The following is a 26,924-nucleotide window of genomic DNA, read 5'->3' as shown; positions in this document are numbered from 1 at the left end:
ATTTTCACATCAAATGTTCCTGAAAGTTGCTTTAAAGTTAAACAGTATTTTTAACTTTTGACTTCCAGGTGTGGAGACCTACTGTGATGGCAGACAGGATGGAGCTCAGTGTTATGGAGCTTTGGGAGGAACTGTGGTCGTCCAGCTGATGGACAGCGCTTCAGAAATACATAGATACCTATGGTTAAAAAAAAACACAGCAATACTTCATGGGAGAAAGAATATCATTCTGTCTAATCTGACAGGAACCAGATTCTCCTTTACTCCCAGTAATGGAACATTTAGGATCAATGAGCTGAGCAGGACTGATGGAGGTGAATATAAACTTCAAACTGTTGATCCAGATGGACGGCTATCAGAGAATCGGACTCTACAGTTGACCATTCAAGGTAAACAACTAATTTTTTAACTACTGGTGAATTTAGTAATATTGATAGACGTCATATTCTATTGCTAAACTATCTCATATTCTACATATATCTGTATCTATGTCTGGCCTGTTCTGTAGTAGAAACTGTACAGAATGATTCTGTTAATATGAAAAAGTCACCTGAGTGTGTTTCCTTCAGCTCCTGTGTCCTCTGTCCTGCTGGTCACTGAGTGTCTGTCCCAGGGAGAGATGATGGTGTTCTGCTTCTCTAAGGGAGGGGACAGTCCTCAGTACAGCTTGACTCTGGATGGACGCACACTGACGGACGCTGAGCTCCTCTCTGGAAATCCTGAGACTAACAGCGTCACTCTGAAACAACACGTCAAAGGACGACTGGTCTGCTCAGTCAGGAACAACGTCAGCAGGATATCTACCTGTGGTGAGGGAGAACATGAGTAGTCAGATTATTGTGATGATTAACTGTACATCAGACATTAATCTGTGTCTTTCCAACAGTTTACTTATACTTCAACTGCTTCTCACGCAATGGGACGCACATATCACAGTGGGTGTTGGCAGCCAATAATACTCTGTGTATTGAGCCAACAACAACTCTTGCTTCTACCTCCTCTGCTGGTAAGGAGACTGGCATCACAGAGTCTATTAGCCCCTGTACTAATATCACATCCTCCAATCAAAGTGTGACTCTCCTCCCCAGAGATGACCCATGGTACATTAGTAAATGAAAACTAACTCTCCTGCAACACAGTCCTAAGTTGACATGTGATCTTTGTGTCTCTCTCTATCCGAGCAGATCACTCCCTGCTCATATGTGGAGTGCGAGCAGCTGTGGTGACTCTCGCATTAATCGGGATCGCGGTTTATTTTGCTTGGAAGAAGAAGAAAGACAAGAAGGCCGTCCGTCGACAGATGGAACAAGAGAACTCTGTTGTGATGGTTGACATGAGAAGTGCTGCTGCACGTTAACTTTGTGAAACCAACAACTTAGACTCTCCGACACTCGGTCACTTCAGTTGTTGATCGGTGAAAGTACGATCCTTTAAGTAGAATTAACTCAAGTGGAAAGAGTGTCTTGTTGTGAAATGTTCAGAGCACCAGTGATAAAACATTCAGGGGACCACAGCTCCACAGTGATAGTGTGAATACATTATATATAATGATATTGTCATATTAGCAGTGCAACTCATTTTGATGCCTTTTGGAAATTATTGTACTGTAGATTTCTACATCGTCGTTCTCTGGTGAAAACAATGAATCTCCACGTGATTTTAATTTTCCAGGTAAATTGAAGGATTAAGTGTTTCTTTATATGTCGAGAACATTCTCCTACTTCTTCATGTGAATCAGATATTTTAAACACTTTTAGATGAGAAATGCATCGTCACAAACCTGCAAAGTTGATGTTTTGGAGATAATTGACTTAGTAGCTTTGCATATTTTAAAAACTTTTGGGGTCTCGCCTTCAAAGCATGTTTTTAACATTGTGTATTTAAGCCCAAACTGTAATTATACACCATATAAATTAAGGAAATTCACACGTATAACACACGTGTGTGTTTGGTTTCACTCACATTATGTTCTAGTTAAGTAACAGTTGTTTTTATTCACCTTTAATTGTAACTTTCTGTTTAGTTTTCAGCCTGGATATAAGAGACATTTGAGTTTTCATGTTAAAGTTAAAGAGACTTCACGGTTGTTTTTAGAACCTAAAGTAGATATAAATATATATGTTTTTGTGTATATAGAAATGATGTAGCAGAGTTGAAAGTTGTAGTCAGAGTAAAAATTCACTCCACTTATCTCGTGTCTAATGTAAAGTTGGGACATTTCCCACACTTTATTGTAAATAGAAAGATGTCACACTGTGCACATGTTGTGCAAATATTATAATCATAACATCTGTATCTTGCTTTTTGTTTTTACTGATGCTTCTTGTTTCTGCACTATATCCCCTTTGCTGCTGTACACTGCAAGTTTACCCACTGTGGGACTAATAAAGGAATATCTTATATCTTATCTCACATGTGGAGGATGATTGAACGAGCAGAACGTAACAGACAGGAATAATAGTAATAAAAGAGAAGATCTTTGTGGGAGAAGCTGTGTTTATGGTTTAAACTGTATGATGACACTTTGCTTCACTTCCTTCATAGCTGAGAGCAATGACAGTCTTTCTTGGTATAATAGTTTCGTTAAACTTAACATGTGATATTAATACAATCAACCTCAGAAACCATTTCCTACAATATTCAGCTTCCTTTCTCATGTGAAGCTGATCAGTCAGAGAAGACGTGCCAGGCTGCTCAGTGTAGTGTGTGCAGGTTGACTATTGAATAAAGTAGAGAGGTTTGTCTGAACGCTGCCGGGTCAACAGAGGCTGAACACTGAGGAGACATGGAAGCTGTGATCGGACTGTTGCTGATGATACTCGGAGTCTCTCACGGTGAGCTGGTTAACTTCTTTAATTAAAGCTATGGGATCAAGTAGAATCAAAAAGTATCACTGATGTGATCACTGACCCACGCTGGGACCAAATTCATACAAGAATCATGACACATAAATATAATTAAATATGTTTTTTCACCTTTGATCTTCAATTGACAATTTCATATGAAAATAAATTCAAGTCTCAAGATGTTATTTTATTCTCAGTCAACTACTGAACGTAAAAAGGAGGATTGCAAACTCAGTTATAAATCAAATGCTGAATCATAATCTCAGTCATAATTACAACATGCTGTTACAGCAGAAATACAATATATTTAATAAGTAAAGGTACCATTAAGTGGAGGGATGTTTGTGCATGAGTTGTTGGTGAAATGTTTTGCTGTCACATATTTGTTCATGGCTCTATTGTACAAGAACATTTCCCGTCTGCATTAAGGGGAAGCATACAGTTACAGTTTCTTTTTTAAATTAACAGAATGAAATCATTCTATTTATATTTTTCCATCTTGTTTTTCAAACATCTTATTTAATAAAACTTAACTAATTAATCCTAATGTAAAACTTTCACTTGTGTTCTTTATGAAGCCAGCAAACCCTCATTTTCACATCAAATGTTCCTGAAAGTTGCTTTAAAGTTAAACAGTATTTTTAACTTTTTACTTCCAGGTGTGGAGACCTACTGTGATGGCAGACAGGATGGAGCTCAGTGTTATGGAGCTTTGGGAGGAACTGTGGTCGTCCAGCTGATGGACAGCGCTTCAGAAATAAATAGTTACCAATGGTTAAAAAAAACCACAGTAATACTTGATGGGAGAAATAATACCATTGTGTCTGATCTGACAGGAACCAGATTCTCCTTTACTGCCAGTGATGGAACATTTAGGATCAATAAGCTGAGCAGGACTGATGGAGGTGAATATGAACTTCAAACCTTTGATTCAGATGGACGGAGATCAGAGCGTCGGACTCTACAGTTGACCATTCAAGGTAAACAACTATTTTTTTAACTACTGGTGAATTTAGTAATATTGATAGACGTCATATTCTATTGCTAAACTATCTCATATTCTACATGTATCTGTTTCTATGTCTGACCTGTTCTGTAGTAGAAACTGTACAGAATGATTCTGTTAATATGAAAAAGTCACCTGAGTGTGTTTCCTTCAGCTCGTGTGTCCTCTGTCCTGCTGGTCACTGAGTGTCTGTCCCAGGGAGAGATGAAGGTGTTCTGCTACTCTAAGGGAGGGGACAGTCCTCAGTACAGCTGGACTCTGGATGGACGCACACTGACGGACGCTGAGCTCCTCTCTGGAAATCCTAAGACTAACAGCGTCACTCTGAAACAACACGTCAAAGGATACCTGGTCTGCTCAGTCAGGAACAACGTCAACAGCTTCTCAGATGTAGAGGTGATATCTACCTGTGGTGAGTGAGGACATGAGTAGTCTGATTATTGTGATGATTAACTGTACATCAGACATTAATCTGTGTCTTTCCAACAGGCTACATATACATCAACTGCACCTCACCCAATGGGACGCACATATCACAGTGGGTGTTGGCAGACAATAATACTCTGTGTATTGAGCCAACAACAACTCTTGCTCCTACCAAGAATACAGAACCCTCCTCTGCTGGTAAGGAGACTGGCATCACAGAGTCTATTAGCCCCTGTACTGATATCACATCCTCCAATCAAAGTGTGACTCTCCTCCCCAGAGATGACCCATGGTACATTAGTAAGTGAAAACTAACTCTCCTGCAATACAGCCCTGAGTTGACATGTGATCTTTGTGTCTCTCTCTATCCGAGCAGATCACTCCCTGCTCATATGTGGAGTGCGAGCAGCTGTGGTGACTCTCGCATTAATCGGGATCGCGGTTTATTTTGCTTGGAAGAAGAAGAAAGACAAGAAGGCCGTCCGTCGACAGATGGAACAAGAGAACTCTGTTGTGATGGTTGACATGAGAAGTGCTGCTGCATGTTAACTTTGTGAAACCAACAACTTAGACTCTCCGACACTCGGTCACTTCAGTTGTTGATCGGTGAAAGTACGATCCTTTAAGTAGAATTAACTCAAGTGGAAAGAGTGTCTTGTTGTGAAATGTTCAGAGCACCAGTGATGAAACATTCAGGGGACCACAGCTCCACAGTGATAGTGTGAATACATTATATATCATTATAGTGTCATATTAGCAGTGCAACTCATTTTGATGCCTTTTGGAAATTATTGTTCTGTAGATTTCTACATCGTCGTTCTCTGGTGAAAACAATGAATCTCCACATGTGATTTTAATTTTCCAGGTAAATTGAAGGATTAAGTGTTTCTTTATATGTTGAGAACATTCTCCTACTTCTTCATGTGAATCAGACATTTAAAACACTTTTAGATGAGAAATGCATCGTCACAAACCTGCAAAGTTGATGTTTTGGAGATAATTGACTTAGTAGCTTTGCATATTTTAACATTTTTGGGGTCTCGCCTTCAAAGCATGTTTTTAACATTGTGTTTTTAAGCCCAAACTGTAATTATACACCATATAAATTAAGGGCATATTCACACGTATAACACACGTGTGTGTTTAGTTTCACTCACATTATGTTCTAGTTAAGTAACAGTTGTTTTTATTCACCTTTAAATGTAACTTTCTGTTTAGTTTTCAGCCTGGATATAAGAGACATTTGTGTTTTCATGTTAAAGTTAGAGAGACTTCACGGTTGATTTAGAACCTAAAGTAGATATTAATATATATGTTTTTGTGTATATAGAAATGATGTAGCAGAGTTGAAAGTTGTAGTCAGAGTAAAAACTCACTCCACTTATCTCGTGTCTAATGTAAAGTTGGGACATTTCCTACACTTTGTTGTAAATAGAAAGATGTCACACTGTGCACATGTTGTGCAAATATTATAATCATAACATCCATATGTTGCTTTTTGTTTTTACTGATGCTTCTTGTTTCTGCACTATATCCCCTTTGCTGCTGTACACTGCAAGTTTACCCACTGTGGGACTAATAAAGGAATATCTTATCTTATCTTATCTCACATGTGGAGGATGATTGAACGAGCAGAACATAACAGACAGGAATAATAGTAATAAAAGAGAAGATCTTTGTGGGAGAAGCTGTGTTTATGGTTTAAACTGTATGATGACACTTTGCTTCACTTCCTTCATAGCTGAGAGCAATGACAGTCTTTCTTGGTATACAGTAATAGTTTGGTTAAACTTAACATGCAATCTTCATACACGCAACTTGAGAAACCATTTCCACTTCTGTTTTGTCTTCAGCATCGTGTTAAGGCTTTTATTATGTCACACTGTTTTCAACATAAATGAGGAACTGAGGTGACCACTATATAGGCTTGATATTCAACTTCCTTTCTCATGTGAAGCTGATCCCTCAGAAGACGTGCCAGGCTGCTCAGTGTAGTGTGTGCAGGTTGACTATTGAATAAAGTAGAGAGGTTTGTCTGAACGCTGCCGGGTCAACAGAGGCTGAACACTGAGGAGACATGGAAGCTGTGATCGGACTGTTGCTGATGATACTCGGAGTCTCTCACGGTGAGCTGGTTAACTTCTTTAATTAAAGCTATGGGATCAAGTAGAATCAAAAAGTATCACTGATGTGATCACTGACCCACGCTGGGACCAAATTCATACAAGAATCATGACACATAAATATAATTAAATATGTTTTTTCACCTTTGATCTTCAATTAACAATTTCATATGAAAATAAATTCAAGCCTCAAGATGTTGTTTTATTCTCAGTCAACTACTGAACGTAAAAAGGAGGATTGCAAACTCAGTTATAAATCAAATGCTGAATCATAATCTCAGTCATAATTACAACATGCTGTTACAGCAGAAATACAATATATTTAATAAGTAAAGGTACCATTAAGTGGAGGGATGTTTGTGCATGAGTTGTTGGTGAAATGTTTTGCTGTCACATATTTGTTCATGGCTCTATTGCACAAGAACATTTCCCGTCTGCATTAAGGGGAAGCATACAGTTAGTTTCTTTTTTTAATTAACAGAATGAAATCATTCTATTTATATTTTATCATCTTGTTTTTCAAACAACTTATTTAATGAAACGTATTAACTAATTAATCCTAATGTAAAACTTTCACTTGTGTTCTTTATGAAGCCAGCAAACCCTCATTTTAACATCAAATGTTCCTGAAAGTTGCTTTAAAGTTAAACAGTATTTTTAACTTTTTACTTCCAGGTGTGGAGACCTACTGTGATGGCCGACAGGATGGAGCTCAGTGTTATGGAGCTTTGGGAGGAACTGTGGTCGTCCGGCTGATGGACAACGCCTCAGAAATATATAGATACTACTGGTTAAAGAAAAACACACAGCTACTTGATGGGAGAAAGAATTTCATTGTGACTAATCTGACAGGAACCAGATTCTCCTTTACTCCCAGTGATGGAACATTTAGGATCAATGAGCTGAGCAGGACTGATGGAGGTGAATATACACTTGAAACCTTTGATTCAGATGGAACCACATCAGAGCCTCGGACTCTACAGTTGACCATTCAAGGTAAACAGCTCATTTTTTAACTACTGGTGAATTTAGTAATATTGATAGACGTCTTATTTTATTGCTAAACTATCTCATATTCTACTAATATCTGTATCTATGTCTGACCTGCAGTGATGTAACAAGTACTCAGATCTTTAACTTAAGTAAAAGCAATAATATCACAGTGTAGACATATATAAAGTAAGTCCTGCAATCAAGTAAAAGTACAATAGTATTAGCATCAAACTACACTCTTACCAAAAGTAAAACTACATGTTATTAAGGATGGCCCATTTCAGAATAATGTATATCATATTAAGTGATTATCTATTGATGCATTAAAATGTGCATCACTTTAATGTTGCAGCTGGTGAAGGTGGAGCTCATTTGAATTATTACTTTGTAGCCTGAATCCCCCCCCCCATGGATCAATAAAGTCTAATCTTATACATCTTAACCTATGATAATACATCATCATATATTTGTTGATTATATTTTGTATTATCAATCTGAATTTGCAAAGTAACTTAAGTTATCACATATATGTAGTGAAGTAAAAAGTACACCAGTTGCCTCTGAAACGGAGTGGAGTAGAAGTATAAAATGGCAGAAAATAGAAATACAAGTACCTGAAAACTATACTTGGTTACATTTCACCGCTGGTTACAGGCCGGTGTAACTCTCAGCTGCACAAGAACAACTTCCTGTTTGCAAACTGTGGTCTGAGAAGCTGCAGCAAACCCTCTGTTTCTGTCTGACTACGTATCTTTTTACATCTTATGTTTCAAATATTTCCAGGTGTGGAGACCTACTGTGATGGCAGACAGGATGGAGCTCAGTGTTATGGAGCTTTGGGAGGAACTGTGGTCGTCCGGCTGATGGACAGCGCCTCAGAAATACATAGATACCTATTGTTAAAAAAAACCCACAGTAATACTTGATGGGAGAAAGAATACCATTGTGACTAATCTGATAGACATCAGATCCTTCTTTACTCCCAGTAATGGAACATTCAGGATCAATAAGCTGAGCAGGACTGATGGAGGTGAATATAAACTTCAAACCTTTGTTTCAGAGGGACGGAGATCAGAGAGAACTCTGCAGTTGACCATTCAAGGTAACGTTTTTAACTACTGCATGGGGAATTTAGTAATATTGATAGATGTAATATTGTATTGCTAAACTATCTCATATTCTACATACTGTATATCTGTATCTATGTTTGTCCTGTTCCAGTTGGGAATTTAGCCTCTTTTCAGGGGTGCTCAAGCAGTGGGATTGCCGGCGATCCCGGACGAAATTAGTGTCTGTAAGAGGTTGTAGCGGGCTCGATCTTAAAGTTAGAGTGAAGATATTGGTATCTTATGAAACTAGAAAAAGTTAAGGAAAATCCATTGGCATGTATCAGGTTAGCTTGCCAGGAAGGAGGCTAAATAATGCTCCAAAGTTATGCTAAATTTTCACAAGGGAAAGCTAGCATCGCCATTTTCAAAGTGGTCCCTTGACCTCTGACCTCAAGATATGTGAATGGGTTCTATGGGTACCCACGAGTCTCCCCTTTACAGACATGCCCACTTTATGATAATCACATACAGTTTTTTACATGCAGTGTACATGTGTTATTTTTACCTATTCTAAAAAATGGTGCGTTTGAATATTGCTTCATACTAAGGTCCCTAAACAGTTGTCTTGGAATTGCATAAATTGAATTGTTGTGAATGAATTGTCAGCTGGCATCTGAATATTTGTTTTCCTTTACATAAATAAAATACATTTCCACCATAATTTGATGCAGAAAAGGCAGAAATCGGTGCATAAACATTCACCAGAACACAGGAAATTAAATGTTTCCTGGGGGAGGACCCCCAGAACCCCCCGCTTAATATGTGTCCCCCCTTAATGTTGAAATGAAACCTCCGCTCTTGACTGAACACGTCACATTCTCATGAGGGGCTGAGACCCCCAAAAGGTCTGATCCTGGAATCACATCTGGCCTGTTCTGTAGTATTTAAACTGTACAGGATGACGAAAGAATGATTCTGTTAATATGAAAAGTCACCTGAGTGTGTTTCCTTCAGCTCCTGTGTCCTCTGTCCTGCTGGTCCCCGAGTGTCTGTCCCAGGGAGAGATGATGGTGTCCTGCTCCTCTGAGGGAGGGGACAGTCCTCAGTACAGCTGGACTCTGGATGGACGCACACTGACGGACGCTGAGCTCCTCTCTGGAAATCCTAAGACTAACAGCGTCACTCTGAAACAACACGTCAAAGGACTCCTGGTCTGCTCAGTCAGGAACAACGTCAGCAGTGTCTCAGACGGAGAGGAGATATCTACCTGTGGTGAGTGAGGACATGAGTAGTCTGATTATTGTGATGATTAACTGTACATCAGACATTAATCTGTGTCTTTCCAACAGGCTACATATACATCAACTGCACCTCACCCAATGGGACGCACATATCACAGTGGGTGTTGGCAGACAATAATACTCTGTGTATTGAGCCAACAACAACTCTTGCTCCTACCATGAATACAGAACCCTCCTCTGCTGGTAAGGAGACTGGCATCACAGACTCTATTAGCCCCTGTACTGATATCACATCCTCCAATCAAAGTGTGACTCTCCTCCCCAGAGATGACCCATGGTACATTAGTAAATGAAAACTAACTCTCCTGCAACACAGCCCTGAGTTGACATGTGATCTTTGTGTCTCTCTCTATCCGAGCAGATCACTCCCTGCTCATATGTGGAGTGCGAGCAGCTGTGGTGACTCTCGCATTAATCGGGATCGCGGTTTATTTTGCTTGGAAGAAGAAGAAAGACAAGAAGGCCGTCCGTCGACAGATGGAACAAGAGAACTCTGTTGTGATGGTTGACATGAGAAGTGCTGCTGCACGTTAACTTTGTGAAACCAACAACTTAGACTCTCCGACACTCGGTCACTTCAGTTGTTGATCGGTGAAAGTACGATCCTTTAAGTAGAATTAACTCAAGTGGAAAGAGTGTCTTGTTGTGAAATGTTCAGAGCACCAGTGATAAAACATTCAGGGGACCACAGCTCCACAGTGATAGTGTGAATACATTATATATCATGATATTGTCATATTAGCAGTGCAACTCATTTTGATGACTTTTGGAAATTATTGTACTGTAGATTTCTACATCGTCGTTCTCTGGTGAAAACAATGAATCTCCACATGTGATTTTAATTTTCCAGGTAAATTGAAGGATTAAGTGTTTCTTTATATGTTGAGAACATTCTCCTACTTCTTCATGTGAATCAGACATTTAAAACACTTTTAGATGAGAAATGCATCGTCACAAACCTGCAAAGTTGATGTTTTGGAGATAATTGACTTAGTAGCTTTGCATAGTTTAACATTTTTGGGGTCTCGCCTTCAAAGCATGTTTTTAACATTGTGTATTTAAGCCCAAACTGTAATTATACACCATATAAATTAAGGACATATTCACACGTATAACACACGTGTGTTTGGTTTCACTCACATTATGTTCTAGTTAAGTAACAGTTGTTTTTAATTCACCTTTAAATGTAACTTTCTGTTTAGTTTTCAGCCTGGATATAAGAGACATTTGAGTTTTCATGTTAAAGTTAAAGAGACTTCACGGTTGTTTTTAGAACCTAAAGTATATATTAATATGTAAATTTATGTTTTTGTGTATTTAGAACTGATGTAGCAGAGTTGAAAGTTGTAGTCACAGTAAAATTTCACTCCACTTATCTCGTGTCTGATGTCATTTTGGGACATTTCCCACACTTTATTGTAAATAGAAAGATGTCACACTGTGCACATGTTGTGCAAATATGCCGTTTTGCGAGAACATGAGCACAGTATCATACCCGATACTGGTGTCGGTATCGATGCATCCCTAATATGAATAACACCAAGGCTCCGCCAGGGCTGCGCTCTGTCAACAATCGTGTTTGTGATATTCATGTACAGGATATCGAGGCGTGGTCGGGGGGGGAGGATGGTTTGCAGTTCGGTGTGCTGAGGATCTCATCGCTGCTTTTTGCAGATGATTTGGTCCTGTTGGCATCATCCGTCTGTGACCTCCAGCACTCACTGGATCGGTTCGCAGCCGAGTGTGAAGCGGCCGGGATGAGGATCAGCACCTCTAAATCTGAGGCCGTGGTTCTCAGCAGGAAACCGATGGATTGCCTACTCCGGGTAGGGAATGAGTCCTTACCCCAAGTGAAAGGGTTCAAGTACCTCGGGGTCTTGTTCGCGAGTGAGGGGACGATGGAACGTGAGATTGGCCGGAGAATCGGAGCAGCGGGGGGGGCGTTAATGCATTCGCTTTACCGCACCGTTGTGACGAAAAGAGAGCTGAGCCGGCTGGCAAAGCTCTCGATCTACCGGTCAATCCTCGTTCCTACTCTCACCTATGGTCATGAGGGCTGGGTCATGACCCAAAGAACTAGATCGTACAAGCGGCCGAAATGGGTTTCCTCAGGAGGGTGGCTGGCATCTCCCTTAGAGATAGGGTGAGAAGCTCAGTCATCCGTGAGGGACTCCTTTGCGTTAAAAGGAGCCAGCTGAGGTGGTTCGGGCATCTAGTAAGGATGCCCCCCTGGGTGCCTCCCTAGGGAGGTGTTCCAGGCACGCCCAGCTGGGAGGAGGCCTCGGGGAAGACCCAGGACTAGGTGGAGAGATTATATCTCCACACTGGCCTGGGAACGCCTCGGGATCCCCCAGTCAGAGCTGGTTAATGTGGCCCGGGAAAGGGAAGTTTGGGGTCGCCTGCTGGAGCTGTTGCCCCCGCGACCCGACCCCGGATAAGAGGTTGAAGATGAGATGAGATGAGAGATGAGAGAATAACACCCAGGTTAACATGCAAAAGTGTACATTTAAATGCTGTGCAGGTTGTAAGTATACGTATATTGTCGTCTCTTCTCCCCAGAAAACAATTTGCACATCCTGATCCTGGATGTGCACATCCTGATCCTGGTCTGTTGTGCAGTGGGCGCTCTACTGATAGCGGTGGTGTGTTGCTGTGCCTGCTGGAAACTGAGGCGTCATAAATCACAAGTCAGGTAAGACTTTACACGACACGTTTGTGATCAAGAAAAAGGTCAATAAGATAATGGCAGCGTTTCAGTGTATGTTGTTGGAAACGTCGAGGCCTCTTTGTTCAGCCTTAACTGCAAAATAATGTTGCTTTATTCTGTTTTATCCATCTTCAGGTAAATTACTGAGAATAAACGCCTGGACTTTGGACTTTAGTGAACTCAACTGAGGACCAGGATCACCAACGCGGAGCGGAGGTCTCCAAGAAAGATCAGGACTTTTAGCAGGACCTGGGAGCTATAACATCTGTATCTAGTATTGAAAAACACTTCTTAATAGGAAACGCTGACTTGTGCTATCAGTGAAATGTTACGGACTTCATGTTAATCTCAGCAGCAGCTTTGTGAGCTCTTTGTTAAACAATAATACAATATTGCTGGTCATAATTGACACCCTAAAAAGCCCATTCATTTTTTAAATGTATCATAAAAAATGACGGTAAATTCAGCAAAATCTCACTTAATCATGTACTTAATCTTCATCTATTTGATTTTATTTAATATGTGGTCTGTTTACATTGTTGTCTTCACCCATAATAAACTCTTGATACAGAATATGGAAGTTGGATGTGTGCGTTGTAGCCATAAAACCAAAAATAATAGTCACAATATTAATTAATATATTGTTGAATATGGTATTGTGACTGGAACTTTACATTATGGGAGATGTATATGCTGCATTGAATGCTGGATATTTAGAATTAAGTTGCATTATTATTAACAGTAACACGAATGGTAATTGACACAAACAAACCAGAAAACATCACTATGACTGATTTAGCAGTTATAGTGCATTTACTGAAAATCATATCAATCAGAGACTTTAAAGACTAGCAGGAAGTAGATGGCCTAAGTAGTTTATTTCTAAAGGTCGTGCGTCTAGTATCAGTTGATGCTGCAGCTTATTAATCAAGTTGTGTTATGACGACATCTGCAGGCTGTGTTTGGTTTCACATTATGTTCTAGTTAAGCAACAGTTGTTTATATTCACCTGTGTTTTCATGTAAGCTAAAGAGACTTCACGGGTGTTTGTGGGACTAATAACGGAATATCTTATCTTATCTTATCTCACATGTGGAGGATGATTGAATGAGCAGAACGTAACAGACAGGAATAATAGTAATAAAAGAGAAGATCTTTGTGGGAGAAGCTGTGTTTATGGTTTAAACTGTATGATGACACTTTGCTTCACTTCCTTCATAGCTGAGAGCAATGACAGTCTTTCTTGGTATAATAGTAGGGTTAAACTTAACATGTCATCTTAATACACGGAACTTGAGAAACCATTTCCATTCTAACATAAATGAGGAACTGAAGTGACCCCTTCATAATAATAATAAATTCAACTTATATAGCGCTTTTAAAGAACTCAAACTTTCTGTTTAGTTTTTCAGCCTGGATATAAGACATTTGTGTTTTCATGTTAAAGTTAAAGAGACTTCACGGTTGTTTTTAGAAACTAAAATAGATATTAATATATATGTTTTTGTGTATATAGAAATGATGTAGCAGAGTAGAAAGTTGTAGTCACAATAAAAAAGTCACTGAAATATCTGCTTATCTTGTGTCTAATGTAAAGTTGGGACATTTCCTACACTTTATTGTAAATAGAAAGATGTCACACTGTGCACATGTTGTGCAAATATTATAATCATAACATCTGTATCTTGCTTTTTGTTTTTACTGATGCTTCTTGTTTCTGCACTATATCCCCTTTGCTGCTGTACACTGCAAGTTACCCACTGTGGGACTAATAAAGGAATATCTTATCTTATCTCACATGTGGAGGATGATTGAACGAGCAGAACGTAACAGACAGGAATAATAGTAATAAAAGAGAAGATCTTTGTGGGAGAAGCTGTGTTTATGGTTTAAACTGTATGATGACACTTTGCTTCACTTCCTTCATAGCTGAGATCAATGACAGTCTTTCTTGGTATACAGTAATAGTATGGGTAAACTTAACATGTGACATTAAAACACGGAATTTAAGAAACCATTACCATTTTTAGTCATGCTTTTCTGAACATAAATGAGGAACTGAGATGACCACTATATAGGCTTGATATTCAACTTCCTTTCTCATCTGAAGCTGATCACTCAGAGAAGACGTGCCAGGCTGCTCAGTGTAGTGTGTGCAGGTTGACTATTGAATAAAGTAGAGAGGTTTGTCTGAACGCTGCCGGGTCAACAGAGGCTGAACACTGAGGAGACATGGAAGCTGTGATCGGACTGTTGCTGATGATACTCGGAGTCTCTCACGGTGAGCTGGTTAACTTCTTTAATTAAAGCTATGGGATCAAGTAGAATCAAAAAGTATCACTGATGTGATCACTGACCCACGCTGGGACCAAATTCATACAAGAATCATGACACAAATATAATTAAATATGTTTTTTCACCTCTGATCTTAAATTGACAATTTCATATGAAAATATACTCAAGCCTCAAGATGTTATTTTATTCTCAGTGAAAGTTTTACATTAGCTTTAATTAGTAAATAAGTTTTATTAAATAAGATGTTTGAAAAACAAGATGGAAAAATATAAATAGAATGATTTTATTCTGTTAATATAAAAAAGAAACTGTAACTGTATGCTTCCCCTTAATGCAGACGGGAAATGTTCTTGTGCAATAGAGCCATGAACAAATATGTGACAGCAAAACAATTCACCAACAACTCATGCACAAACATCCCTCCACTTAATGGTACCTTTACTTATTAAATATATTGTATTTCTGCTGTAACAGCATGTTGTAATTATGACTGAGATTATGATTCAGCATTTGATTTATAACTGAGTTTGCAATCCTCCTTTTTACGTTCAGTATATGAAGCCAGCAAACCCTCATTTTCACATCAAATGTTCCTGAAAGTTGCTTTAAAGTTAAACAGTATTTTTAACTTTTTACTTCCAGGTGTGGAGACCTACTGTGATGGCAGACAGGATGGAGCTCAGTGTTATGGAGCTTTGGGAGGAACTGTGGTCGTCCAGCTGATGGACAGCGCCTCAGAAATACATAGATACCAGTGGTTAAAAAACCCCACAGTAATACTTAATGGTAGAAAGAATACCATTGCGTCTGATCTGACAGGAACCAGATTCTCCTTTACTGCCAGTGATGGAACATTTAGGATCAATAAGCTGAGCAGGACTGATGGAGGTGAATATAAACTTCAAACCTTTGATTCAGAGGGACGGAGATCAGAGCCTCGGACTCTACAGTTGACCGTTCAAGGTAAACAACTATTTTTTTAACTACTGGTGAATTTAGTAATATTGATAGACGTCATATTCTATTGCTAAACTATCTCATATTCTACATAGATCTGTATCTATGTCTGGCCTGTTCTGTAGTAGAAACTGTACAGAATGATTCTGTTAATATGAAAAAGTCACCTGAGTGTGTTTCCTTCAGCTCCTGTGTCCTCTGTCCTGCTGGTCACTGAGTGTCTGTCCCAGGGAGAGATGATGGTGTCCTGCTACACTAAGGGAGGGGACAGTCCTCAGTACAGCTGGACTCTGGATGGACGCACACTGACGGACGCTGAGCTCCTCTCTGGAAATCCTGAGACTAACAGCGTCACTCTGAAACAACACGTCTCAGGATACCTGGTCTGCTCAGTCAGGAACAACGTCAACAGTGTCTCAGACGGAGAGAAGATATCTACCTGTGGTGAGTGAGGACATGAGTAGTCTGATTATTGTGATGATTAACTGTACATCAGACATTAATCTGTGTCTTTCCAACAGGCTACATATACATCAACTGCACCTCACCCAATGGGACGCACATATCACAGTGGGTGTTGGCAGCCAATAATACTCTGTGTATTGAGCCAACAACAACTCTTGCTTCTACCTCCTCTGCTGGTAAGGAGACTGGCATCACAGAGTCTATTAGCCCCTGTACTAATATCACATCCTCCAATCAAAGTGTGACTCTCCTCCCCAGAGATGACCCATGGTACATTAGTAAATGAAAACTAACTCTCCTGCAACACAGCCCTGAGTTGACATGTGATCTTTGTCTCTCTCTCTATCCGAGCAGATCACTCCCTGCTCATATGTGGAGTGCGAGCAGCTGTGGTGACTCTCGCATTAATCGGGATCGCGGTTTATTTTGCTTGGAAGAAGAAGAAAGACAAGAAGGCCGTCCGTCGACAGATGGAACAAGAGAACTCTGTTGTGATGGTTGACATGAGAAGTGCTGCTGCACGTTAACTTTGTGAAACCAACAACTTAGACTCTCCGACACTCGGTCACTTCAGTTGTTGATCGGTGAAAGTACGATCCTTTAAGTAGAATTAACTCAAGTGGAAAGAGTGTCTTGTTGTGAAATGTTCAGAGCACCAGTGATAAAACATTCAGGGGACCACAGCTCCACAGTGATAGTGTGAATACATTATATATAATGATATTGTCATATTAGCAGTGCAACTCATTTTGATGCCTTTTGGAAATTATTGTACTGTAGATTTCTACATCGTCGTTCTCTGGTGAAAACAATGAATCTCCACATGTGATTTTAATTTTCCAGGTAAATTGAAGGATTAAGTGTTTCTTTATGGGCCGAGAACATTCTCCTACTTCTTCATGTGAATCAGACATTTAAAACACTTTTAGATGAGAAATGCATCGTCACAAACCTGCAAAGTTGATGTTTTGGAGATAATTGACTTAGTAGCTTTGCATAGTTTAACATTTTTGGGGTCTCGCCTTCAAAGCATGTTTTTAACATTGTGTATTTAAGCCCAAACTGTAATTATACACCATATAAATTAAGGACATATTGACACGTATAACACACGTGTGTTTGGTTTCACTCACATTATGTTCTAGTTAAGTAACAGTTGTTTATATTCACCTTTAAATGTAACTTTCTGTTTAGTTTTCAGCCTGGATATAAGAGACATTTGTGTTTTCATGTTAAAGTTAAAGAGACTTCACGGTTGTTTTTAGAACCTAAAGTATATATTAATATGTAAATTTATGTTTTTGTGTATATAGAAATGATGTAGCAGAGTTGAAAGTTGTAGTCACAGCAACATTTCACTCCACTTATCTTGTGTCTGATGTCATTTTGGGACATTTCCCACACTTTATTGTAAATAGAAAGATGTCACACTGTGCACATGTTGTGCAAATATTATAATCATAACATCTGTATCTTGCTTTTTGTTTTTACTGATGCTTCTTGTTTCTGCACTATATCCCCTTTGCTGCTGTACACTGCAAGTTTACCCACTGTGGGACTAATAAAGGAATATCTTATATCTTATCTCACATGTGGAGGATGATTGAACGAGCAGAACGTAACAGACAGGAATAATAGTAATAAAAGAGAAGATCTTTGTGGGAGAAGCTGTGTTTATGGTTTAAACTGTATGATGACACTTTGCTTCACTTCCTTCATAGCTGAGAGCAATGACAGTCTTTCTTGGTAGAATAGTTTGGTTAAACTTAACATGTAATCTTAATACACGGAACTTGAGAAACCATTTTCTGTCTGCCATTGTGGGCTGTATCAGCAGGGGACAGGAGGATGAGTACAGGAGAGTGGTAGACAGTTTTGTGGAATGGTGTGACCTAAATCAACTGCAGCTCAACATCACAAAGACCAAGGAGCTGGTGGTGGACTTTAGGAAACAAAGGACCCATCCTAAACCAGTCAACATCAGGGGGACAAAAGTGGACATTGTTGAGGACTCCAAGTACCTGGGCGTCCACTTAGACAATAAAATGGACTGGTCTAAGAACACACAGACTCTGTACAAGAAGGGTCAGAGCCGCCTGTTTTTTCTCAGGAGACTCAGATCCTTCACTTTCTGCAGAACCACGCTGCAGATGTTTTATGACTCGGTGGTGGCCAGCGTCATCTTCTACGCTGTAGTGTGCCGGGGCAGCAGGGTGAAGGCAGCCGACACTAACAGACTCAACAAGCTCATCAGGAAAGCAGGTTCTGTCCTGGGAGTTGAACTGGAGTCTTTGGTGGAGGTGTCAGAGAGGAGGATGCTGAGGAAACTACTCAGTATTAGAGACAACGCCTCTCATCCCCTGCACGCCACACTGGAGTCATATCAGAGCACCTTCAGCCGTAGACTGAGACCACCGAGGTGCACCACAGAACACCACAGGACGTCTTTCCTACCAGTACATCAGACTATAAAACTCCTCCCCTTCTGCAGGAAGGACAGCTGAAAACACCGGACACTGACAAGAACAATAATATCAATATCATGTGCAATACTACTTTTTCCATTCTCATGTGCAATAGCACTGTTCATTGTGTGCAATATTGATGTCCAACATGTGCAATATTACTTATTTTTCTGTTTTTTTTTAGCTTATACTTTACCTTTTTTATTGTACTTATCTTATTTACACATTTTACTAAATGTATCTTACTTAATTGTTATTCCTTTATTTTATACACTTGTATTTTATACACTTGAACTTGTAATTTTGTTGTAATTTTGAGCAATCTCTGGCATAAGAATTTCCTTCAGGATTAATAAAATTCTATTTTATCTTATTTCCGTTTTTAGTCATGCTTTTCTGAACATAAATGAGGAACTGAGGTGACCACTATATAGGCTTTAATATTCAGCTTCCTTTCTTATCTGAAGCTGATCACTCAGAGAAGACGTGCCAGGCTGCTCAGTGTAGTGTGTGCAGGTTGACTATTGAATAAAGTAGAGAGGTTTGTCTGAACGCTGCCGGGTCAACAGAGGCTGAACACTGAGGAGACATGGAAGCTGTGATCGGACTGTTGCTGATGATACTCGGAGTCTCTCACGGTGAGCTGGTTAACTTCTTTAATTAAAGCTATGGGATCAAGTAGAATCAAAAAGTATCACTGATGTGATCACTGACCCACGCTGGGACCAAATTGATACAAGAATCATGACACATAAATATAATTAAATATGTTTTTTCACCTTTGATCTTCAATTGACAATTTCATAAGAAAATAAATTCAAGCCTCAAGATGTTATTTTATTCTCAGTCAACTACTGAACGTAAAAAGGAGGATTGCAAACTCAGTTATAAATCAAATGCTGAATCATAATCTCAGTCATAATTACAACATGCTGTTACAGCAGAAATACAATATATTTAATAAGTAAAGGTACCATTAAGTGGAGGGATGTTTGTGCATGAGTTGTTGGTGAAATGTTTTGCTGTCACATATTTGTTCATGGCTCTATTGCACAAGAACATTTCCCGTCTGCATTAAGGGGAAGCATACAGTTTCTGTTTCTTTTTTAAATGAACAGAATGAAATCATTCTATTTATATTTTTCCATCTTGTTTTTCAAACATCTTATTTAATAAAACTTATTAACTAATTAATCCTAATGTAAAACTTTCACTTGTGTTCTTAATGAAGCCAGCAAACCCTCATTTTCACATCAAATGTTCCTGAAAGTTGCTTTAAAGTTAAACAGTATTTTTAACTTTTTACTTCCAGGTGTGGAGACCTACTGTGATGGCCGACAGGATGGAGCTCAGTGTTATGGAGCTTTGGGAGGAACTGTGGTCGTCCGGCTGATGGACAGCGCCTCAGAAATATTTAGATACCAATGGTTAAAGAAAAACACAGCAATACTGCATGGGAGAAAGAATCTCATTGTGACTAATCTGATAGACAACAGATCCTTCTTTACTCCCAGTAATGGAACATTTAGGATCAATGAGCTGAGCAGGACTGATGGAGGTGAATATGAACTTGAAACTGCTGATCCAGATGGACGGGGATCAGAGAGGACTCTACAGTTGACCATTCAAGGTAAATAACAAATTTTTTAACTACTGGTGAATTTAGTAATATTGATAGACGTCATATTCTATTGCTAAACTATCTCATATTCTACATATATCTGTATCTATGTCTGGCCTGTTCTGTAGTAGAAACTGTACAGAATGATTCTGTTAATATGAAAAGTCACCTGAGTGTGTTTCCTTCAGCTCCTGTGTCCTCTGTCCTGCTGGTCACTGAGTGTCTGTCCCAGGGAGAGATGATGGTGTCCTGTTCCTCTGAGGGAGGGGACAGTCCTCAGTACAGCTGGACTCTGGATGGACGCACACTGACGGACGCTGAGCTCCTCTCTGGAAATCCTGAGACTGACAGCGTCACTCTGAAACAACACGTCTCAGGACAACTGGTCTGCTCAGTCAGGAACAACGTCAGCAGGATGTCTACCTGTGGTGAGGGAGAACATGACGATAAATAAACAACTTCATAGTTATACTGATCAATAACTGTACATCAGTCATTGATCTGTTTCTTTCCAACAGGCTTCACGTTAATGGAGTGCACCTTATCCAATAAGATGCACTTATCACAGTGGGTCCTTTCAGGCAATAATTCCCTGTGTGAGTCAACAGCCTCGACCCCCATCACTGAGGCCTCCACTGCAGGTAAGAAGAGTGACAACAAACTGTTGCTTCCTCCAGCAGAGAGTGAAAACTAACTCTCCTCCAACACAGCCCTGAGTTGACATGTGATCTCTGTGTCTCTCTCTCTATCCGAGCAGATCACTCCCTGCTCATATGTGGAGTGCGAGCAGCTGTGGTGACTCTCGCATTAATCGGGATCGCGGTTTATTTTGCTTGGAAGAAGAAGAAAGACAAGATGGCCGTCCGTCGACAGATGGAACAAGAGAACTCTGGTGTGATGGTTGACATGAGAAGTGCTGCTGCACGTTAACTTTGTGAAACCAACAACTTAGACTCTCCGACACTCGGTCACTTCAGTTGTTGATCGGTGAAAGTACGATCCTTTAAGTAGAATGAACTCAAGTGGAAAGAGTGTCTTGTTGTGAAATGTTCAGAGCACCAGTGATAAAACATTCAGGGGACCACAGCTCCACAGTGATAGTGTGAATACATTATATATAATGATATTGTCATATTAGCAGTGCAACTCATTTTGATGCCTTTTGGAAATTATTGTTCTGTAGATTTCTACATCGTCGTTCTCTGGAGAAAACAATGAATCTCCACATGGTGATAATAATTTTTCTGGTAAATTGAAGGATTAAGTGTTTCTTTATATGTCGAGAACATTCTCCTACTTCTTCACGTGAATCAGACATTTAAAACACTTTTAGCATGTTTTTAACATTGTGTATTTAAGCCCAAACTGTAATTATACACCATATAAATTAAGGACATATTCACACGTGTGTGTTTGGTTTCACTCACATTATGTTCTAGTTAAGTAACAGTTGTTTTTATTCACCTTTAAATATAACTCTGTTTAGTTTTCAGCCTGGATATAAGAGACATTTGTGTTTTCATGTTAAAGTTAAAGAGACTTCAGTTGTTTTTAGAACCTAAAGTAGATATAAATGCTTTTGTGTATATAGAAATGTAGCAGAGTTGAAAGTTGTAGTCACAGTAAAAATACTTTGCTTAGTAGCTTTGCATATTTTAAAAATGGTGATTTTGCATTCAAAGCATGTTTTTTTTTAATAGTGTATTAAAGGATAGATAGATGAGTGTTTTATCTCTTAAAGATTGAGTTATGTAAATAACAGTTTTGTGTTTTTGTCATCTAATTAAATAAATATAGGTCTGTTTTGTTCCCATGTTCACAATAAAGCAAAACCTTTCAAAAGCATTCAATGAGCGCATTCATTTAGTGGCTTTCTAGTTTTGATATTGTGTTAAAGAGTGGTGGGGACAGGAAGTTGAAGTAGACTAGCAGATAACACCACTGGGGGACTTGCAGGAAATACTAAACAACACCTTGAATACTGTTTCGGTAAATAGATAAGACACACAGATTAGTTACTGAGGAGGCAGAGATGCGTTTGCAAAAGAAAAGAATATTTTATTGGAATTAAACAAAGAAAAAGCACTAAACAAAAAGATGGGACTGGAGCTGTAGGAAAAGAACAGATGCTTATTAAAATGGTTCTTTATTTAACATATTTAAAAAGGCCTAAAATTAAATTTATAATCTAATGTGACCAAAATATTACAGCTGCCAGTCCAAAACTAAACCAAGCTGAGGCCGCTGTTGGAGAGGCAGACTACACTGAGGAGGGTGCTACCACTTACTCACCTTGGGTGCAACACAGCAAACCTCACAGTAAAACTATGGTGCAGTCTATTAGTGTCCCAGTGCTCTTTAACTCAACATGCAATAGGTGGAGGTACCTCACCGTGGGTGACCAGCCTCCCAACAACGAGACTCTCAGCTTCTGAAAGAAAAAACTAATACACAGAATTAAACAATCAAAATAAACACAAACAACCCAGCTGGTTAAAAAGCAAAATAACTCAAACAACTAACCAAATGGACGAAGCTAATACTCAAATAAATCAACGAAACAGTATAAACAAACAGTTTCTCAAAACCAAACTAATAAACTAGGGCAAAAAGAACAATTACTCAAACAAATCAAAAGTATTTTAAAGGGACAAAACAATGCGTATAAATAAATAAACTGAGTATAAATAAGGGGCTAAAAACAGCAGCAGTGTAACTTCGGTCAGCCTAAAATGAAACACATATTAATAAGGCTATTAATGCTGCAACTTAACGCTAGTGATGTTACGTGCTGTGTCGAGGCTTCGGAGCGTGTGTAGAGTAATCCAGAGTTTCCTGTGAAGCGCGTATCGAGGCTCGTATCGTTTCAGACAAATGACGTCATTGAAGACGCCCGAAACCGAAATACAGTTGAGAACTTATTATTCCTGAATAAAAACAAATAATGTCTCCCATCTATCATTTTCCTTCAGTTACACATTCACTGCCCTCTGCCCGGTTAAACCACTGCCACACATCTGGAATATATGTACCCGTTTCACACTCTTTGACCAACAGGTGGTTTCGTGTTCACATGAAGTCCAGATGAAGCCTCTGAAATTAACCCTTCTGCAAACCAATTTACTGGAGAGCTTCAGTGCTTCATGAAGCTTCATCCCACCATCACTACTCAACACTACTCAACACTGAGCCCCCCTACATCACAAAGAATTGTTCAGCAGAAGCAGTCGAACCATGCATGGGCTGCAGTAAGGGTTAAAGGGACTGTTTGTAAGAATCAGAAATGCGTGTTAACAGCGACACCTGTGGCCGTTAAGTCAACTAAAGTCAGCGTCCTGTTGCTGGCGCTTGTGCTCGCTCTACATAGACATGAATGAGCATCGCTCAAAACAGTGAGGCGACACACGTCAGCTAAAAGCACAATGTCACTCTATATTTCAGCTGCTTGGCAGTAATGTTAGCTGACCAGACAAAGGTCTCTCCATGAATCAATGCCGATCCTAGTGTTGGCTTTTCCTGCCTCAGCCTCCCGACCGCAGCCGGAGGGAACAGGGGAGACACCGGCACCCAGTCGGAGACGATAACGTTTCTCTCTGCGGAGCCCCGTCACCTCACAAGACACGGGAAACCTCTGTTGGTCTGGAGGAGCTGCAGCAGTTATTTCTGCACAAACGTCCACGTACACTAGATATTCTCAGAGCTAAACTCACTCTTCTGCAGTGTGTAGTGTGCAGCATGCACGTGAGGTGGAGCGAGCTGAGCGAGTGAGAACGAGCGCGGTGTGTGAGTGAAGGCAGGCAGACAGAGGAGCAGGGTACAGCAGTTACAAACAGTCCCTTTAAGGGTCACACATCAAAGCTGTAAACCAAAAAGAGCAAAGACCTCTCTAAACACATGATTTAAAAGACAGTTTTAAACGGCGGTTTCACAACCCTGCAGCAGCACCGACTCTAAAACAGCATGCCAGGCAGAAAGCGAGAGGACTTAACAGGCCCCCAGGTGCCTTATATAGCCTGGAATGATTAGTGGGCTGGTGGAGGAGGAGTCAGGTAAGGGGCTGCGTTCAAGAACTACAGACACTATTAGGAGGAACCAAAAAATCAATCAATCAGTCATGTGTCATCAGCCAGTTTAGGTAAGCTACCCTTTGGTGGATCACAGACTGTACCTTTAATTACTGCTGAGAACTGAATAAAGCTTTCAGACTCATCATCAGTATTTATTACTCTAGTTCAGGGGTCAGCAACCTGCAGCTCTTTAGCTCCTCTCCAGTGGCTTTGACAAAAACATATATGGAAATGAATAACGGTTATTTTTTAACATCATTGCTGTAGACCTAAAGTGTTTCTTACATTCTCCAATTGTAAAAAAACATGCAGCCTATACACCGAATAAGAATTATCATCATTTCAATCTAAAATGTGCGTCATAGCCTATGTTTGTCTTCGGCCTGGCGCCTTATCTTCTAATTTTGCTGAACCTTAATAGCTCAATAGGCTAGCTATGGATTCCAAATCCCAAAAAACAAAAGTCTTCGAGTAATTTAATAGTAACTGGACAGATTCGACAACAAAAAAAGTAAAATTGAAAGACATTTTCAGAACAAGCACACTGCATTTGCCGAACAGCCAGAAGGAGCTTCCAGCCAAATGTCCTGAGATGTTTCTTCAATGTCCTGCCTCTCATTTGGACTCGGGTCCTCACTGCATTACACTATAAACTGTGTTACCTTCATTATGAGGCTCAGATGTGTTTTGCGGCTCCAGACAGAGTTCTTTAATTTTCTTTGGCCTAAAAAGGCTCTTTTGATAGTAAAGGTTGCTGACCCCTGCTCTAGTACATGTGAGGTTTCCCTCTAGTGGTTCACAGGCGTTACTGTTGCTTATTGATAATTCTGTACTCAGTTACAGTTTTTCTCAATTGTTTACACACAAATACTGGTACTTGACACACAATGACCACAACATGTAACTCATGCACCAACCCCCTGAACCAATTCTGCTAAACTACAAGCACGATTCCTGCTTTACACTCAAATTGCAGTTCTAAAACACACTTTTTTCAGAACACTACACACAATTCTCTGCATTTGGCACAATTTTCATGAGAAAATCTCGTTTTCACAAGGAACACACTGTCATTCAAAATTCTAAAGTCAATTGCCCTACTATGCACACTGACTCATCACATGGGCAAACACCTGTCACACAGTGTTACAATAGCAATCAGTTGATGCTTTTCATGGCTGGATTCGACATGCTAAGCGATATTTCCCCCGCTGCTTGGCCAGGGAAAACATTGCTTGTGATGTGGATGAGGTGCTGTGGCCAGACCGAAACAGAAGAGAGGATGCAGCATAGTTTTTTTTCCGTTTTTTTTACTGTAACTGTATACAGTAAATTCTTCTGTTGTTTTGTATGTAGACCACTGTAATGTGCAACTTTGTGTTGGTTGGGATGTTCACTGTGTACATTGTTTTTGTGGGGAAAATAAAATATATTTGTTACCATGTATTTGTGTGTTCTGAGTATAAAAACAATATTCTAAAATATTTTACAACACACTTATGTAAGTACTGTCTGTAGTAAGTGTAACACTGAACAAAAAAAGGGCCTACGTCATTATGATGAATGGAGAAGAAGTGTTTTCCATTCATCATAGTGTTTTACATTGAGCACATCAGTGTTCAACTGGTTCTTATAAATGTCTATTCATATGATGGTTTGTGTGTCATTTGAAAACAAAATACCATTTTGAGAAGAAATAACATTGTTTTGAATGTAAAGTTTCATTTTGCAGGAGAATTGAGGGGTTCTGCCCATTGTGTGTGTGTTTTTTGATTTGTGTGTAGAGTTCTGAGAGTATGAGGCATGCTTTCAGAAAATGTGTGTAAACAATCGAGAAAAACTGTAAACTCTCTGTTGACAACATGTCAACATCAATAAATAAATAATCATAAAGCTTGTTACTGAAACAGTCTCACTAGATACTGAGTGGAACAATGTGACTGTTTATTGCTGCAAGTGTAATGTCAGAGAAGTCTTTTAATATCAAGTCACCAGTGGAGGGCGACAGAGTCTGGAGAGAGAGAGAGAGAGAGAGAGACAGAGAGAGAGAGAGAGAGAGAGAGACAGAGAGAGAGATAGAAAGAGAGAGAGAGAGAGGGGGGGAGAGGGAGAGAGGGAGAGAGGGAGAGAGAGAGAGAGAGAGAGAGAAAGGGGGGGAGAGAGGGAGAGAGAGAGAGACAGAGAGAGAGAGAGAGGGGAGGAGAGGGAGAGAGGGAGAGAGAGAGAGAGAGACAGAGAGAGAGAGAGAGAGAGAGAGAGAGAGAGAGAGAGAGAGAGAGAGACAGGATGACATGAGGAATTGTTCAGGTGTAGAGGTGATTGATTTTTAGACCACTGTGCTCATGTACATATTTGAGTTCAAGATTGAAGATGTTTATTGTCACACCGGTTATACAAGTAGAATCGTGTGAAAAGCTTTTTGCTGGAAAGCTCCCATTTAAAAAAGTAAGTTACTGTATATACAATAAATAAAAGGAAATACTAAAGGCAAGACAAAGGCATATTATGAACATATATATACAGTATATAAAGAAGCAGTGAGATAAATATAAAAGCATATATATATATATATACAGCGGGTAAAATAAGTATTGAACACGTTA

General features: G+C 39.6%; 2 protein-coding genes and 1 long non-coding RNA gene across 15 annotated transcripts in view; 2 read left to right on the top strand and 1 right to left on the bottom strand.

Annotated features, from left to right (window-relative positions):
- The first annotated feature begins 888 nt into the window (after positions 1–888).
- On the top strand, positions 889–5,543 carry LOC141774763 (uncharacterized). 5 transcript variants are annotated; one of them, XM_074647585.1, is made up of 5 exons: positions 889–1,006; positions 1,185–3,826; positions 4,007–4,264; positions 4,342–4,578; positions 4,655–5,543. In XM_074647585.1, exons 2-5 carry the CDS (start codon positions 3,451–3,453, stop codon positions 4,825–4,827), a joined length of 1,044 nt encoding a protein of 347 aa, XP_074503686.1. In that variant the 5' UTR covers positions 889–1,006; positions 1,185–3,450; the 3' UTR covers positions 4,828–5,543. The 5 variants fall into 5 exon arrangements, 4 of the variants coding, with proteins under 4 accessions (XP_074503686.1, XP_074503685.1, XP_074503687.1 ...); XR_012595450.1 differs by having other exon boundaries at positions 892–1,108; positions 1,185–2,834; positions 3,506–3,826; positions 4,342–5,543; XM_074647584.1 differs by having other exon boundaries at positions 892–1,108.
- Positions 5,394–21,915, bottom strand: LOC141774766 (uncharacterized). The gene is made up of 3 exons (XR_012595451.1): positions 21,813–21,915; positions 10,923–11,020; positions 5,394–5,472 (listed from the first exon to the last, which is right to left on the bottom strand). It is a non-coding gene; the product is annotated as an uncharacterized LOC141774766 (long non-coding RNA).
- The window catches only part of LOC141774756 (hemicentin-2-like), a 34,300-nt gene continuing 13,609 nt past the window's right edge, over positions 6,234–26,924 (top strand). For 2 of the 9 annotated variants that reach the window (XM_074647570.1, XM_074647568.1), the window contains exons 1-6: positions 6,258–7,397; positions 9,458–9,715; positions 15,389–15,709; positions 15,890–16,147; positions 16,225–16,344; positions 19,946–20,263. In XM_074647570.1, the coding sequence (XP_074503671.1) occupies positions 7,022–7,397; positions 9,458–9,715; positions 15,389–15,709; positions 15,890–16,147; positions 16,225–16,344; positions 19,946–20,263 (1,651 nt within the window). In that variant the 5' untranslated portion in view covers positions 6,258–7,021. Of the gene's footprint in view, positions 7,398–8,177; positions 8,497–9,457; positions 9,716–15,388; positions 15,710–15,889; positions 16,148–16,224; positions 16,345–19,945; positions 20,264–20,442; positions 20,499–26,924 lie in introns of all 9 variants that reach the window. The other 7 variants (XM_074647569.1, XM_074647572.1, XM_074647573.1 and 4 more) reach the window with 7 other exon arrangements.

Source organism: Sebastes fasciatus, chromosome 10, assembly GCF_043250625.1.
Source record: "Sebastes fasciatus isolate fSebFas1 chromosome 10, fSebFas1.pri, whole genome shotgun sequence".
NCBI classification, from domain to species: Eukaryota; Metazoa; Chordata; class Actinopteri; order Perciformes; family Sebastidae; genus Sebastes; species Sebastes fasciatus.
Note: the sequence above shows the minus strand (reverse complement) of the source record. Positions and strands in the feature narration are given on the sequence as shown.